This window comes from Electrophorus electricus, chromosome 2 (assembly GCF_013358815.1).
Source record: "Electrophorus electricus isolate fEleEle1 chromosome 2, fEleEle1.pri, whole genome shotgun sequence".
NCBI classification, from domain to species: domain Eukaryota; kingdom Metazoa; phylum Chordata; class Actinopteri; order Gymnotiformes; family Gymnotidae; genus Electrophorus; species Electrophorus electricus.
The window spans coordinates 6,751,618-6,768,196 of NC_049536.1; the positions used below are offsets into that span (position 1 = coordinate 6,751,618).

General features: G+C 36.9%; 1 protein-coding gene across 3 annotated transcripts; it reads left to right on the plus strand.

The window, feature by feature from the left end:
• The first annotated feature begins 4,473 nt into the window (after positions 1 to 4,473).
• On the plus strand, positions 4,474 to 16,488 carry znf800a (zinc finger protein 800a). Of its 3 annotated transcripts, none has more exons than XM_027020745.2 (6): positions 4,474 to 4,564; positions 7,709 to 7,840; positions 8,942 to 9,037; positions 9,245 to 9,388; positions 9,789 to 11,464; positions 13,891 to 16,488. In XM_027020745.2, the coding sequence occupies exons 2-6, from the start codon at positions 7,720 to 7,722 to the stop codon at positions 13,966 to 13,968; spliced, it is 2,115 nt and encodes a 704-aa protein (XP_026876546.2). In that variant the 5' UTR covers positions 4,474 to 4,564; positions 7,709 to 7,719; the 3' UTR covers positions 13,969 to 16,488. The 3 variants fall into 3 exon arrangements, with proteins under 3 accessions (XP_026876546.2, XP_026876545.1, XP_026876544.1); XM_027020744.2 differs by having other exon boundaries at positions 9,789 to 11,634; positions 13,891 to 13,978; XM_027020743.2 differs by lacking the exon at positions 13,891 to 16,488 and having other exon boundaries at positions 9,789 to 11,638.
• The last annotated feature ends 91 nt before the right edge of the window (positions 16,489 to 16,579 follow it).

Consider the following 16,579-nt stretch of genomic DNA (forward strand, 5'->3'; position numbering starts at 1 on the left):
CCAACCTTGGCCATGAGCTCCACTTGCTGGGAGTGAATTTGTGGGCCAGATGCATCAACCTGAGCCCTTTGATCTCTGCAGGATAGTCCAAGAAGTTTTCTACCTTTTCCACTGAACTTTCACCTGTTTTGGAAAACAGGCAAAGACTACTTATTAGGGTTAGAAGCTGGTATTGGCTCTGTTAACCCACACAAGGTTATTCTTAAATGTTATTTCACAAATTAATAAACTTTTTTACAAGAACAGAGCAATAATACAGTTTTGATTTGTTTGTGTATGTATATTTTAACTGACAAATATTCTTAGGATATTATATGCAAAAATGACCGTTACAAAGTTTGGTATCTAACAGAAGTGAACTGCATTATTGCAAGGAAGGAATTCATTCTTCTGAATGCCTGTAGTGACTAGGTTTATTTGATCTTGGTCCTCTTTAAAATTGGAAAAAGGTTAATGAGTGAGTGTTTGTTGAATATTTTATTCAGTCAGTTTGTTGTCACCTGAACCTATTATCGAGCTTAGCATTTCTCCTTTTCTAGGTTTTTATCTGAGGAGTATACTCAAAGCATTCAGAATTTGTAAATTTGGAAAATTAGTTATTGTAAATGTCTTTCCAGAAATGTGTATACTGTTACATAAATGGTATATTATGGTAAATGTTATATTATAGTGCAATTTTCTAGCATAATTACATGTGTGAGTCTATTGAAGTAATCAACCAGAATTTCTAAGATCATACAATGTGTTACAATGTGAATGTGTTACAATTCCATTCTGCGGTATTAGTCTAGTGTGTTAATTTTTAAACACTATGCACTGCACACAACAATGCCCTCACAAAAAGGTAGCCTGTTCAAGAGACACTAGAAGTATTTGGCACAAGTTTTCACCATGGCCATTGATACTCAGTCATGTCTCGCAATACCTATATCCAGATTTGGTTTAGAAAAGGAGGTATGGAGTGGCTACACAATAAAAGATGTTAAACTGCAGTAAGAAACTACAAGGATGAAGAAGAAAACAAAAACATGAGCTGTATATTTCTCACAAGGAATAAACATTGATGAAAGTTCCAAGTTTATAAGGTTCTTCCATATTAGTCACTGCCAAATTTGTTACATTCAGTGTAACTGTACTTCTAGTTGCAAGGCTATTGCTGTATCAGAATAGAAAGAGAAGTTAACTTGGCAAACAGCTTAATATGTTTAAATTTTGATCTGACTTTAAAGGTTGGGTTCGCTGCAGGTTCCAGCCCTGAAAATGGTATGCCTTTTTTGACCCTAGATAAACTGGAGTTCAGTTGATGACTACCACTACATAAAAAAATGAATAAAAAGACAGGATTCTAAAGATGTTTGCAATAGCAATTAATAGTGTAATAAAAATTAAGGGGGTAAAGAATTTTTTCTGGAAGTTATATCAAGTATTATATAACCTATTAAATTCTATATATGGTATTGTATTGGTTGTAGCTTTTTTTAAGATCACCTTTCTGCATGCTAATTTCTGATTTTTTGCTTTGAAATGAAATTTGAAACAAACCAATCTGCATAGTATATAACGAGCTTTATATAATCCATATATTTTAAATACATAAAATATTAAAAATCAAATAAAATCTAGACCTCAGAATTGAAAATCATATCAAACCTGAAAGTGAGTTTATCTTTACATCTTTATTTATTGGCTTGATCAGATTAAACTTCATAAACATAAACAGCCTTATGACAGGATGTGGCACATTCTTCAGGAGTGTTAAAAAAACCCTAGTCTTCATGAATTGTTGGAAAAGTGTAGTTATCTTCATGATAGACTCCCATTCATATTTGTCCTAAACAGCTAAATATTAGAAAATTGGACCATTTTTATGTTATTTTTAAAAAATTAATCAGCAGTTGTACATTTAGTGACATTTTCTACCACACAATGTCTCGATTATCATAATCGTGTTCACACTTAAACTGTAATGTGCCAGGAAGGGCCAGATGTGTGCGGATCAGTTAAAAGTTTATTATAAAAGGGAAAATCCAAATATTGTAGTCCAAAAAAATGGTCCAACAAATCAGAGCCAGAGAGAAACAATCCTGAAGGCAACCAAATACAAAGAGGAAATCCAAAGACAAAATTGAGTAAATGTGAACTGATCAAAACACATAGAGTACAGGAAACAACGAATAATGCTCAGTACACTCACAGCAACAGAGGCAATACCTCACTGGGTAGCAGCTAACATACAGGAATTAAACAGAGCTAAAAACAGGTGTAAAACCTTAGTACTCAGAGCATTCTGGGGAATGTAGTGAAGCACCCCAGCATTAGCCTCATTGCTTAGGGCTGCTAGACCGGAGAGCTGCATGACCTAGACGGCGCTCATCAATTATAGAGTGGAAGTGGGGGTAAGCGACTGAAGACTATTCCAGGCAAAAGGGATACTGACTGTAAAACTTAATTTACATTAGGAATGTAGCTTCCACTATATTGACAGCAAACATGTTATATATTGTTGAGTTTTTAGAGGGTTGGGGATCATTCTGACTATTTAGGATATGGAGTGTTTTTCATGTGCTTTCTTACAGCTATTACTGCAAAAAAAGACTGGAGAGTCTTCCACCAAGAGTAGAAACATATTTCTTTTCACTCTTACTAATGCATGTACTAAAGTGTGTATGAACCATCTTACTAGTACATATATGAACCATGTTATTTCTGTGACTTAACCAAAACAGCTGTTGATGCCAAACTGTAAAATAACCCTGATAAAAAAATAAGCTTGTACAACATGTGCTTAAGGAAATCTGACTGTGGTGTTGGTGGCAAAGAGGGAACGAGAGGCAAGTGAAAGTTGGGAGAATCTTTATTCTCCATTACTGCTTGACTCGGACATACTCAAAATAAAGCAAAACTCAGAGCGTTAGAGAATGCAGAATGAAGCAGGTACAGGCAATGGGCTCCAGGCTCCAAATGAGAAACTAGTGCTTGTTACTATCAATAATCGGGAAATTGGGAACGGGGCAGGTGTGGTGTGTGTGTGTGTGTGTGTGTGTGTGTGTGTGTGTGAGAGAGAGAGAGAGAGAGAGAGAGAGAGAGAGAGAGAGAGAGAGAGAGGGTGTATCCTTCTGTGGTTGTTTTGCTGTGGGAATAGTGCATTTTTGCTATTAATGAACATTAATGATCACCTACTCTGTTCAGCTGCTTTAAAATTCCCATCTCAGTTCTGTCCCAATTCCTGCCAAAGGCCCAAGCAGGCTGGCACTGGTAACCCGTTTGGGTCAGTGCCCTTACTTATTGAGAACCTGTACACTTCTTTCATCTGAAGGGGTTGTCCTGTGCATCCATGGAAATACCCAATAGTAAAGATAAACAATAAAATGTTTCTATTCCAGATTAGTTCTTTATATTAATTTTAAATATTTTATTTGTAATGAGCACAAATATTGGTTTGTAGCAGTGACTTTTCATGCTTTCTGAAGATATCTTTTAGCATGTAGCCTTATAAACAGACTAAGCCTAAATGGGTAAAAAAACAAACAAACATTTTCCAGAATTGATGTACTGTGCTGCTGCTCACTTTGACTATTCAAATTATTGCTTATTCCTACACATCCATTTTTATAGTGAAATTTGTCTGGGCAAACACTATATTCAAGGGATCTCATGGGAAGTATGGGCACTAGTGCACATTCAGTTAGGTATATAATTAAGAACTGCATAACAATTCTTAACTATTTATTTCTACATATATAGGCATACCCCAATGTCCAGAATGCATTATGAACAGTATTTCTCAGTCGAGGTTATGGCAGACCTCGGAACAGCTCCCAACCTCAGAACTGATCAGCTAATTAAAAAACACTTTATGGATTTGTTGGAGCAGGGGAAACGCTAATATGTGTGAAGGGTGTTACAAGACGTACAGTGTTCCATGAAACTATAGGGTAGCAATTGTTATATAGAAATTGCTAAAATCATGAACTCATTTATAAATGTAAAAGTATCTTCTTTTGCCGTGTTAAAATAACTGAAACGGCTAGACACCAATGATGTGGATACCATGAAAAAAACAAAATTTTATATATATATATATATATATATATATATATATATATATATATATATATATATATATAGTAAACTCCAGTCTGTTGACTAAAATATTTTTATTCACAAAGTTTAAGCAGCCTACGGTTCCAAGTACCAAATGCCGGGAAAACTTTATTTTGCTTATTGTAATCAAACACAGATCCCTACAAATATATTGTTCTAAAAGGAAAGAAAATTGTTGAATCCATCGGATGTGTTGATTTCGGGACCATCTGCACCCATCTGAAGCAGACACAACACTCACGTTTTTTGTGATCCCGATCGTTAACGGCACCTTTGCGCAACAGCCGTCTCGTTTGGAAGGTCCCTTCAGTGCACAAAAGCAGCTTCCGAGAGGGCAGCGTCAAAGCGAGAGAACTGGGAGCGAGAGGCGAGAAATACAAGCACCAGTCGGCTAATCCTCGTCCGTAATTCGAAAGTTGTCCCCGTGTACACCGAGGCTGAGCACTTTATTATAACGAAGGTAAGAACACCCAGGGGATATCTCGTATAATTTTAACCGTGACTTGCCCACTTGGGCCCGAAATCGCGTAGCGGACCAGAGTCGTTTCCTATCCTGACCGAGCGTGGTTGTTCTTAGCAGAAAATGGCGTCACCGACCGTGCTTTCTGTGCGGCCGGGGAAACGCACTTGTTCCGAATGCTCAGGTTAACTCTTATGCTCACTTTTCATCATCGCAAGGCTAATTGAAGACCGACAAAAGCCACAAACCGATATAGATGTTACTGTGGGACTTTCTGTTAAAATCCACACGACGAGAAGACGCGTAAAGCCGGAAGGGTCACCAGACCTGTGCGCCAAAGCTGCTTGGGGAAGATGGCACAGCACCGCAAAGCGCAGCACTTTCACACATGGACGTGTCCTACATAAAAGCAGAATCCACTCGGTGTGTTCTGCATTATCCCGTGCAGAAACGCGACAATAGTTATACATTTCACGTTCACAAAACCACACAAGTTCGTGGATGATTGGCACGATCGGTCTTTGTATCGGCTTCTCGGTTCAGCCCGCCTTTACGCTGCACTCGCTGGCAAGCATCAAATTGATGAGCGTGGGCTTCTTGTGTGCCGTTTTACAGCTCAATTCTGAGGACTGATTCTCTTTACATTAAGATAATAGGGCTTATTGTGATCTGGAACATAGGGGATTTAAGGCCATACTGGGGCTACGAGAATAAGATTTACAAGAACATCGAAAGATGCAAGCAATTGTTTGGGAACGATAAATGGTTGTGCACTTTGAATTCCGCGCAGCGAGGGATTAAAAGTTGATAACCTGCCTGGTCTTGTGTTTTTTGACTGCGGTAAAATGGCTCTGTGTTGCGCAGAACGGTCGGCAACGCAAATTGTGCACGCGACCATATCTGACAGGTTTTAAGATCAGCGGTAAAAACTACCAATTAGTCTTAATACGGAAGAAACACAACAATTTGTCCAATATGGTTGTTCCTACACGCGGTGATTTTTGTAATGCATTCGTTTGTCGGCCGCGTGTCTCATGCATGCACAACTATTGAGTTGACAACGTTCAAGTTGTCAGCGGCTCGTGCGTTATCGCACACCAGCACCCACATGGACATCCATCGCGTAGGCGTCGCTGGCCGGTGGCATCAACAAGGTGGAGACGGGCTGACTCTGGTACCTAAAAACACTTACTCGGCGTCACAAGTTAGTAATGAACTTTGAACATGATGCATGTGTCCGGCCCATAATAATTTAGTTTTGAGTGTAGTATTCGATAGTATGGTAGCCTACAATCTGACCTTTTGGATAGTGGCTGAAGTGTTTGTCTGTCCATAAGAACATGCTCCTTAGAAGTAATTTTATGCTTGGAGCAGGGTGTAAAGCCAGCCATGCACCTTCCAGAGACAAATAAAGTACTTCCCAAACAAAGTGGATCCGGTAGTCTCGTTTAATCAGTGATGAACGTGTTGCATCCAGACATATGAGAGGGGCTCGCATAATGTCTATCATTTTAAAAATCATTTTCCGGTCACGTGTCTCTAGTATCACTGTTTTGGGGCACAATACAGCGTGGAGCTGCTAGGTGTCGAAAGCAACACTTTCATTTATGATATGAACTCTCAAATTTATATTATATGCATCACCTTTCTCCAGGATTGACGGTTTGCTTTTGTTGTCAGTTGTCAGTGTAGTGTGAGAGTTGCAATGATGTAATCTATGGGTACGCGTAACACAATGCGATGAATCTTGTCAAGTTTGACATGTTAGATTAATTCGCCACATTCGATACTTAAGTTTGCTTATTTCTCGTGAGGTTACTTCCGGAATTGCTGTGGGCTGATGTTGCATGTGCATCCTTTGAGTTCGAGTGGATTATTAAGAACCCGTGGAATGTTATTATTCAGAACCAGAGGAAAATTATTATTAAGAACCATTATTATTTGATAATTAGCTGCTATATGATTTTACTGCCTTTTGTAATGCAAACCATGCTGCAGTTTGTAAAAAAAAACAAAACAAAAAAGTGTAAAACCGAGTGACTGTATGGACCAAACTTATTGATCACGAGGGATAGACTTTTTTATTTACCATTTTAAAGTAGCTACTTAGGTTTGTGTTTTAAAACAATGTGTGGCTATGGCTGTTCTATTGGTTTGTTTGTTTGTTGCTGGGTTTTTTTTTAATTAAAAAAATTATTTATTTATTTTTACCTGTAATGCTACCAAATGTCCAGTTCAAAATGTTACTATTAAAGAACAAATAAAAGTCAGGTGTCTCCATAATTTTCTAGCTTAATTTTCTTAAAAAAAAAAAGAAGTAGTAGTTTTCTACCAACAACAAGTAGTTTTCTACCAACAACAAGCAAAGCTTTTGCAAGGTGCATAGTTAGTTTATTTTCAAAAAGGAGAGTGTTTTACCCAGTACTGGAGCAGCAATGTGCTTTAAGAGAATATTCCCCAAATAAAGATTAGTAACAGTATCATTTTAGGAGTATTATGTCAACTATCAAAGTGTTTTAGAATCAGATAATCTTTATTTCACTGAGCACAGAACAGTGAACTACAGTGAAACTGCACATTACTTAGTTTTCCTTTTGTTAGTCATTACTGTATTCTTATAAATCAATAAACATTTAATAACTATGTTGAGAGCAGGTTGACACAGATCTGTTGATCAACATGCTGACATTTGTCTAAGATATTCCAGTAGTTATTTTCTGGAATTCTTGTTCATGTAACAATTACTTATGTCTGGCTTAAAAAACATAAACATAATACATTATAAAACTAAGCCAAATGCAAACTTCCATTTTTTGATAATGTAATTTGCATTTATAGCATTTGACAGACTTCACAAATATAATGTAAATCAATCACTTCAAAACAGATGGTTTTAGTGCCATTTTTGTTTTCTAGAAGTTGGTTTGATACTCTAAGACCTTTATGATGACAATATCAGGTTAAAGTATTTATCAAGATTTCAGGATTATCTTGATGTGAAACAGTTAATCTGATTGTTATATATATCCCATTGTTATGTACATCCAAATCATTCTTCTGCAACTAGTCACTGGTAGGGATTTATTAGTTATCCACTGCTGAAGGAATGAATAGATAATAGATGTTGTTTGCATGTTGTTGTAGAGGTCTGTGAGATGGAGGAAGGTGGTGCTGAAGAGATCCTGACCAATGACAAATGCTGTCAGACTGAAACACTGTGGATTTGCTCTTGCAAGCCAGTTGCACCCCACAAAGAAGGTTGTGACCAAACCCAAGGTAAGCCTTCTTTGGTTTTAAACCCAAGGTAGGCCTTCTTTTTTTTTTAAACTGATCAAATGTGGGTGATTTCCTGTCAGCATGTTTTATTTATGACATTATATAATAAATTCTTAGCCATTTCAGTGGGTGACAATGAAAAACTCAAAAATATACAAGCATTTATGACAGATTTTCCAAAACACAGGATTTGTACTGACAAAATTGTTCTTCATCTGTAATCCTTGTCATACAGGAGTCAAACTGGGAGTAAAATATTACCTTACACCATCTCTGTATAAAGAAAGAAATAAATCCTGACACTTCTCCTGAAAATACAGCAGGTTCATGTATTATATATTCATGTATTATATATGTTTTATATATATATATATATATATATATATATATATATATATATATATATATATATATATATATATATATATATATATATATATATAAATCATAAAATGGCAAAAATAGTGAGTAAAAGTGCAGTCATCCAAGGCATCCACAGAGGTGACAAAGTGTCACAAGACCAAAACACTTAAATTCTTCTGTTGGCAGACGTGTAGTGCTTCATGGGAAGGGGCCTGTGTTCCCATCCTTGTGGGACTGATGGTTAATAACTGTTAGTCACACAGCTTGACTCGTAACAGATTTCTAAAGTAAGGTGCCTCATTGAGTGTTCCTTCTCCCAAAGGAGAAATTACAGATGTGTAAGCTAGCAGTTGTCATTGTTATTCCACATGTCACTAACATGTAAAATTTATGTTCAGTTGTTCAGCAGTAGAGCAAGACTCCATTTGATTAGACTGGTACATATTCACATGAGCGAATTTCATAACTATAGTGCAGGGTTGTTCTACTAGATCATAGTGATGCCCGATGCATGTTACTGGATTGTAAAATTAGCTCTCGACTTGTAAACCCCCAACTGGTCAACTTGTGGTAATAATTTAATTAAGTTAATGATTTCTTGGTTTTGTCAGCATTTGATTTTGTATTGATTTGAATGTCTGAAATACAGTCACATACAAGTGTCTCAAACTTGTTCTTATTTTAAATAAAACCTAAGGCATATTTTAATTAATCTTTACTTTTTGGTACCTCTTTTAGTGCATATTATTGAGCCTGGAGACCCACCTCTACTGCAACAGCAGCTCCAGACTTCCAGATCAGGAATTCATCAAATTATTGAGTGCTTTCGCTCAGGTACACTAAAATTAGATGTTACCCCCTTAAAGACTCCCTGTCATTCTTTTCCTCCTTGTGTCTACACTCCTGTGAGAGACATGCTCATTAGACATCCTTTTATCCGTAATAGAGGCGAATATGGTTGATATATTTTCTATAGGCAATTACTTGCTTTACCTATTAGTGGGGGTTACTTGCCCTCTGTCTGTGATGGGGATTTTGCAGGTACAACTCAGCTCAGGCACATGTTGTTGAGGGAGGTTGACACCATCTTTGAATGCAAGCTTTGCCGAAGCCTTTTTCGTGGTCTACCCAATCTGGTCACACACAAAGAGTTCTACTGCTTTTCAGGACTTCCTGAGCGAAATGGTCTGTACTGATCTTTCATGCTCATTCCTCACACATTATCTGAATTTCTGGTTTTTTTGTAGATAACTTTTCAATATCTCACTTTCTCTCTCATCATTTCAGATTTTTTCCAGAATATTGTTTTCCAGTATGCATTCTTTTATTTGTATGTCATCTTCTTTCCTTTTAGTTTTGTTAAAATTAAATAAATTGTATTTTCAGTGATTGTTTGAAAAATGCCTGTAAATTAATTGTGGCAGACCTCTGTAACCATTCAAAATGTCATGTTCAATAAAAATGATAGATTTTGGCTATTGAAGACACTAGCAGTTCGTAATGGTAAAAGCCCTATCACAAGCTAAACTAGTGTGCTAAAATACAGTTATTGTTAATAATGTAAGGTGGTGGTTTTATTTTGCAGATTCATCACAGACAAACAGACAGAACCAAGCCATTAAAGACTTTCTAGAGGCAGTTTATCCACAAAGTGACAAACAGGAGCATGTGATACGACTGGAGGCAATAGAGACCAACCCCAATGCTATGTTCCAACACCTGTCTGTGGAGAAGGTGGAGGACAAGAATGTAGCCCTATCAACTATTCCCCAACAGCTCAACTCTGAGCCCCAGAAAAAGCATCGTCGTAAACCTGCTGTTGCCCCCAAAAAGGTTGAACAGCAAGACACTGAACATGAAATGGAAATAGCAGCTGAAACACCTCCAGAAAGAGACGATCCACAGCCCCAAGAAATGGAGACCACCGAACAGGGTGAACGGGATGAAGATGAGGAGGAAAATGCCACGGAGCCTAAGGAAGCGAGGATATCCTGCTGCCTCTGTCGGAAGGACTTCAGCTCGAGGCGCAGCATTCGCCGCCACTGCCGCAAGATGCACAGACAGAAGCTGGAGGAGCTGCGCAAGTTCACTGAGACACGCACGGTGCCCATCAGCTTGCTGTCCATGGTGAAGACAAAGCGGAAGGAGGAGCCTCCACCTGCCATCGGTAAGAGCTGCCCTGTGTGCCAAAAATCCTTTGCTACCAAGGCAAACGTTCGCCGCCACTTTGATGAGGTGCACCGGGGTCTGAAGCGAGACTGTATCACACCAGACATTGCCACTCGGCCTGGCCAGCCCCTCTCGCTTGATGGTCCACCTGTTACCCCAAAACAACCAAGAACGTCTACAAAGCAAGACCAACAGGAGTATAGCTCGTTGACTTGCAGGTGCAGGCTGTGCAAGAGGAAGTACAGCTCCCAGGTGATGCTGAAAAGACATATGCGCATTGTCCATAAGGTTCACACATTCGAAAATGGCTCGTCCACCAGTCGTACCTTTTTCACAAGGACAGCCAGAACAAAAACACAGCCTGGAAATGTGACTTGTTCTGTGAAAAATGTTCTTCTTTACAGTCCATCCACTTCAGCTGATGCAAATAAGAGTGACGTGTACACAGAAGAAAGTGGAAGCCTCCCACTGAGCTTTGACTTTAAACGCATCTACTGCTGGCTGTGCAAGCGTCAGTTCAGCTCCAGTCAGAACCTGACCAAGCACATCACTGAGCTGCACATGGATGGTAATGACAGTATCTACATCAAGTTTTATGGCTGTCCGATCTGTAGATATGAGTCGCGGCGGAAGCGGGATGTCATCCGTCACATTACCGTGGTTCACAAGAAGTCCTCCCGCTACCTCGCCAAGATCATGCCAGCCTTGGAGAGCCGGGCAATGAAGAAGCCAGCTGAGGTTGTGCTGAATAGCACTACCAAGAGGGCGTCCTCAAAAGAAGATGTGTCTGGGAAGCACCATGTTCACACCCCTAACAGTCTTACACCAGAGGCAGCCATCCCACCTAAAACAAGTCAGCAAAACTCATCTGGATCCCCTGTTGTGAACAAAACTGAATCCTCAGTCTCCCCAAATACTCGTAAGAATTCTGCCCTCACATCACTTAACACAGGAAAGGAAGAGCCTTTGCAAACCACCAAAGTATGTAGACAAGAAAAGAAACCTCAAGAGCCAAAGAACCCACACATTACACGGAGCCACAACCCTACTAGAGGACCTCCATTCACCAGAAGCCAAGAATCTAGCACAGAGGTGAGGGTAACAAAGAACTTTTCCCTGCATGGATGTGACATGTGTGGTCGGGCATTTGCCAAAAAGGTTTTCCTTGAGGCACACAGACGAAGTCACAGGGCCAGTATCACTAAAACAGCAGGAGGGCCTAAAGATCAGGGTAGGAGTACCCGGTCAAAGGCACTGATATGGTGAGTCACTCTTTTAAATTAACTCAGATTTTATGAAGTTTAATTTATTGATAGCCATAGCAGGACCAAAGTTATTCTGAACATTCATTTAATTCCAAAAGGGTGGTGTGTAGCATTTGATAAAAAGCTGTGGAGGAATAAAAAATAAATATAGACATGCAACCATTTATTCAGATTAAAAAATAATACATTCACACTGCTGATAGTGCTATCTTCTGTACTGAATGCTTATGACCAATTCAAAGTATTTTTTGAGATACAAAATTAGGCAGTGTGGAAGGAATTACAGTGGTGATAATGCGCTTTTTGGGTGATTGAGTTGGCATGATGATTTTACCACATGTGTTCTGACAAAACACTCCCTTCTGGAAAAACTGAATGTATTTCAATAGGGTCTAAGTGCTTAGCAGGTGATAACAGTGTTCAAGAATTATAGTTATTTGCTGCTTTATTGCTACTTTACTCTCTGGAAAAGACAGAAAGCAGAATCAAACCTTTTTTAAACCCTTTGTCACTACTGAAGAATAGGATAGGAATATGTTTTGATTACACTGGGCAACAAAATTTGAACTTTTTACCCCTTAAACTAAAACTAAAACAGATGGACCTTACAGTGATTTTACATTGAATTATAATCTGATTCAGAATTTGTCAGAAATGTTACAAAAGCAATGTATCAAAAGTTAAATATATATTAAATACAGAAAACAAATTCAGTAATGAAATACTAAAAATCAATTAATAGAGAAAATACATACGGGAATAGTGTTTTAATTGAGCTGAATGCTTGGCCAAGAAAATTTTTAATTAAGATTTGAAAAACATCTACTGATGGGGCTTTTCTAATATTGTCTCACAACTGGGTCCATTTACAAACAGCATAATAGCTAGCTAAATGCTGCCTCTCCAAGCTTAGATCTCTTTACCTTGGACAGGACTAACTGACTAGTTCCTAATGACTGCAGCATATCAGATAAATATGGTGGTCCTACACCATTAAGCAATTTATAGATCAGTAATACTTAATAATTCAATTAGTTATTAAAGTCAACTCTGAAATATAATGGTAGCCAGTAAGAATGGGTGCAATTTGTTTCCTTCTTTTTCTCCTAGTGAGAACTCTGGCAGCTGTATTTTGAATCACCTGAATCACCTATGTTTGGCTTTTTTGAGAGTCCCATTAGACCAATACATTAATCAGTCCTGCTAGAAATAAAGCATGGATTCATTTCTCTAGGTCTGGTATCGTAAAGAAATCTCTAATCTTCTTAAGGTAATAAAATTCTGATTTAGTACCTGATTTGAAGTGAGTGCCAAAACTGAAATCAGAGTCAGTTATGCAATGCTTATGATCTAACTCTTAAGAATTTATGGCTTTCAAGTCCAAATGGGCAGCTAGTCTGTCTCTCATTGCTGTTACCAAATATAATAATCTCTGTTTTATCTTTACTCAAGTGCTGAAAGTTTTGGCTCACCCAGTTAGTGTTGTGTTCAAGGTACTTACAAAGTGAGTGGAGGGGACTATAGTTGGTTGGGGAGAGGGCTAAGTAAATCTGAGTGGTGTTTGCATAGCTGTAGTAAGCCAAGAGGAAACCTGTATAAGTTAAATAACGGTCCAAGAATTGACACAGGTCACCAGGAACTGTCTCAGAAACTTTATTTTCTGTTCTGGCAAAGTAATTCCTGTCTTGCAGATTTAGGACTGTACCTGAGAGTCAGACCCACTTCTCAAGTTTATAAGTATTTTAAGGTCAATAGTATCAAATGCTGCTATGAGATTGAGCAGTAATAAAACTCATTGCATTACATTACATTAAGTATGTATTACTTATTCAAAAATACACTTTAAAATATGTACAGACTTATTTTGCATCCAGCAGTAGTCAACATAGAGGGAATCCACCTTCCTCGGTACCGCTTTTACATATTATACATAATGACAAAAGAGTATACTGGAACAATAACAACAACAAAAATATGGGTAATAGAGATATTATTAAAACATTAGTGTTCAGCATGCAAAAATTCATGCATAATAAACAGGTAATAAACAGGCAGATGTTTTACAGAACGCAAAATTAGTGTTGAACAGTGTTATGAACAACTGTAAAATATAATATGGGGATTAATGTTATTTTGAATGTTGTGGTTAGTTTAAATGTACTTGAAAAACCATGATTTTATTTCATTTTAGAATTTTATTGACTTTCTCTAATGTCAAGTTAGACTGACTTCTTACTTTTTTCTTTATTTTAGATTTTTTGTCTCAGCACATTGTGCATTTTAACTGGACTATGTATAAGTTCAGCAAATGAATGGAATGGAAAGCTTTAACAGATGGAGGATCAATTCAAATCCTGAAGGAAGAGTACCAACACCAAATGTTGTTTTGGTTCTGTACTACAGATGGCGCTGTGACCAAACATATCCTTTCATGACTATTCCTATTACAGTGGTTATCTCTGATTGATTTTAGGAGTAGATAGCAATGATTGTTGTTTGCTGAATTTCAAGAACTTAAGAATTTGAAAGAATATGTACTTTCTGAGTATTGTGACAATAAATTTTATTTTACTGAAGTATTTTGTGAAGATTTAACTTGGTTACGTATGGTCACTCACCTCTAGATACATTTTTTTATTATTATTTATTTTTTCAATTGTTTGTCATAGCTTATTGATATTTACACCCTGATTGTTGGTCACATCTAAACTTATACTAAACATCTAAACTTATAACAATGGAACCTAATACGCTGCAATTTGACATCAAGGTATTAATTTCTGTGGAGTTACATTGCAATTCCTTTTATGGCTCAGATTTAAAACTAATATAATTTAATTTTCTAATTTTGTAATTTAATTTTCAGGGTACGAGTGGTTGGGTAACATGCCATCTTTTGTCTTGAGCTAGATGATTTTTAGAGGGCTACTTGAACTGTTTGTATTTGAAATAGACTGAAAATATGTTTACTTTAGTATGCTTTATGACTAGTCAACCCACGGTTGATTGCTGTAGAAATGTAGATTAGATTTAAATTAGATTTGATCTCAGCTAATGTTAGAGAATTTACAGATCTCAATGTGAATTCCTGATTTTATTGCTTATTCTTTTTTCCTCCCTGAAACAGAAACGTGAATGAATAGAGGATTGGATGCAATTTGTATTGATTCATTTAAATACAGGTTTAATTTGATTCCTTTTTACACTACATAGATGTAAAAGGTTTAGGATATCTACAGTTATGAGAAAGGTTTGTGAATCTTTTTGAGGTTATCTTGATTTCTCCATGATTGAATCCTAAAATGTGATATGATTTAAATTAACTGAAATTATTAAATCCAAAATTTGTGTGTTCATAATTTTAGGATGTCTTGAATTACCTGCTTCAGATCAGTATTTCAGTAGTATTGAGGTCAGGGCATTCTATATGAAAGTTCTTCTGTTTGCCAAGCATCACAGTTGGATTGAGGTTTTGGTATTGGTATTCTGTTTGCCCAACATAACAATGTAGACATTTACCTTTCCCAAACATTTTTGTCTCTTGTGTCTAAAGAATATTGTATGTTTCTCTCTGTCTCTCTCTCTCTCTCTCTCTCTCTCTCTCTCTCTCTCTCTCTCTCTCTCTCTCACCCCCCCAGAGATAAACTTCACACCATAGTGTGTAAAACATGAACACCATAGAACATCTTCTTATGATATACTTTTGAACACAGACACAAGAGATGCCTGATTAGTTTTGGCAGTCACCTAGGATTCTTTGTCTTTTGTTTGAGGAGTCTATATTGTGAATTTGCACTTATCTTGACAGGATAATCAGGATATCCTTTTGTAACATTTTCCAGTGTAACTGTTTAATTGGGTCACATTGATCACATTCCATCATATTGCACATGTAGCTATAAAACTCATATGGGAAGGACATGCCATCAAAACTTGTTGTGTTGTTTTTTTCTTGTTTTTGATGTTGTTTTGTTTGTGGCAGTGCAAGTCAAACCCAGACCTGAATTCATCTGAACACTGGACTTTAATGAATCTCTTTTAAAGACCCTATTATCTTAGGACTTTAAGTGCTCTTTCCATCAATGCATTGATCGTTTCAACCAGTGACTAAATGACAGTGCACAATGTTGTGTTGGTTAAATAAGACTTTATAATGGTTTGCTTTATTAGATTTAGATTTAGATTTTATTCAAAAAGGTTCACAACCCTTTTCCTCATCACCACAAAAACTGATCTTAGTGAACTAACATTCCTCACATACTTGGAGTAATTATTTGAATGAAGGTTTTTCCTAAACATCAAATTTGAGAACTAAATTCATTAAAATTGAGTGTTTTTTTCCTAAATGTAACCAAGCATCCGGCTCTAAGTAGTTTATATTAAAATGCTTAATACATTTCTGCCATCCTTTATGAATGAGAATGCTGCTAAAGATATAGCATTGTAACTACTGTATGTGCTCTGATCTCTGCTGCCCTTTAACTCAGTGCTGCTCAGGTTGTGCTAAGACCAGATTTTTTTTTTTTTTTTTTTTTTTTAAATATGACTGTTTATTAATTTGTTAATTTTTATGGGATACTACTGCACCTGTTTTGTATAGTGTTGTTACTATTAGCTAACAACATAGTTAACATATCTTTACCTAAAGATGACCTTTGTATACTTTAGTATGCAATGATAACTTACAAGGTCATTTGAATGAGTGTAATGTTAGGTGAAATGAAGTATAATTTTAGCGTGGAATGCATACTGAATACTTCTTCTTGACACTATGTTCATTTGTAAATGAGGTGTAACCTAAAATAGTACCCAATACTTGTAGTGTACATATTATACAGTACTCTTCTTTGTATCCCTGGTTTCAATAGAATTAATTTTGTTCAATAAATATATTAAAATCATGTTTACTAATTTTTTGTGATCTTTATTCTTTATTCTCATT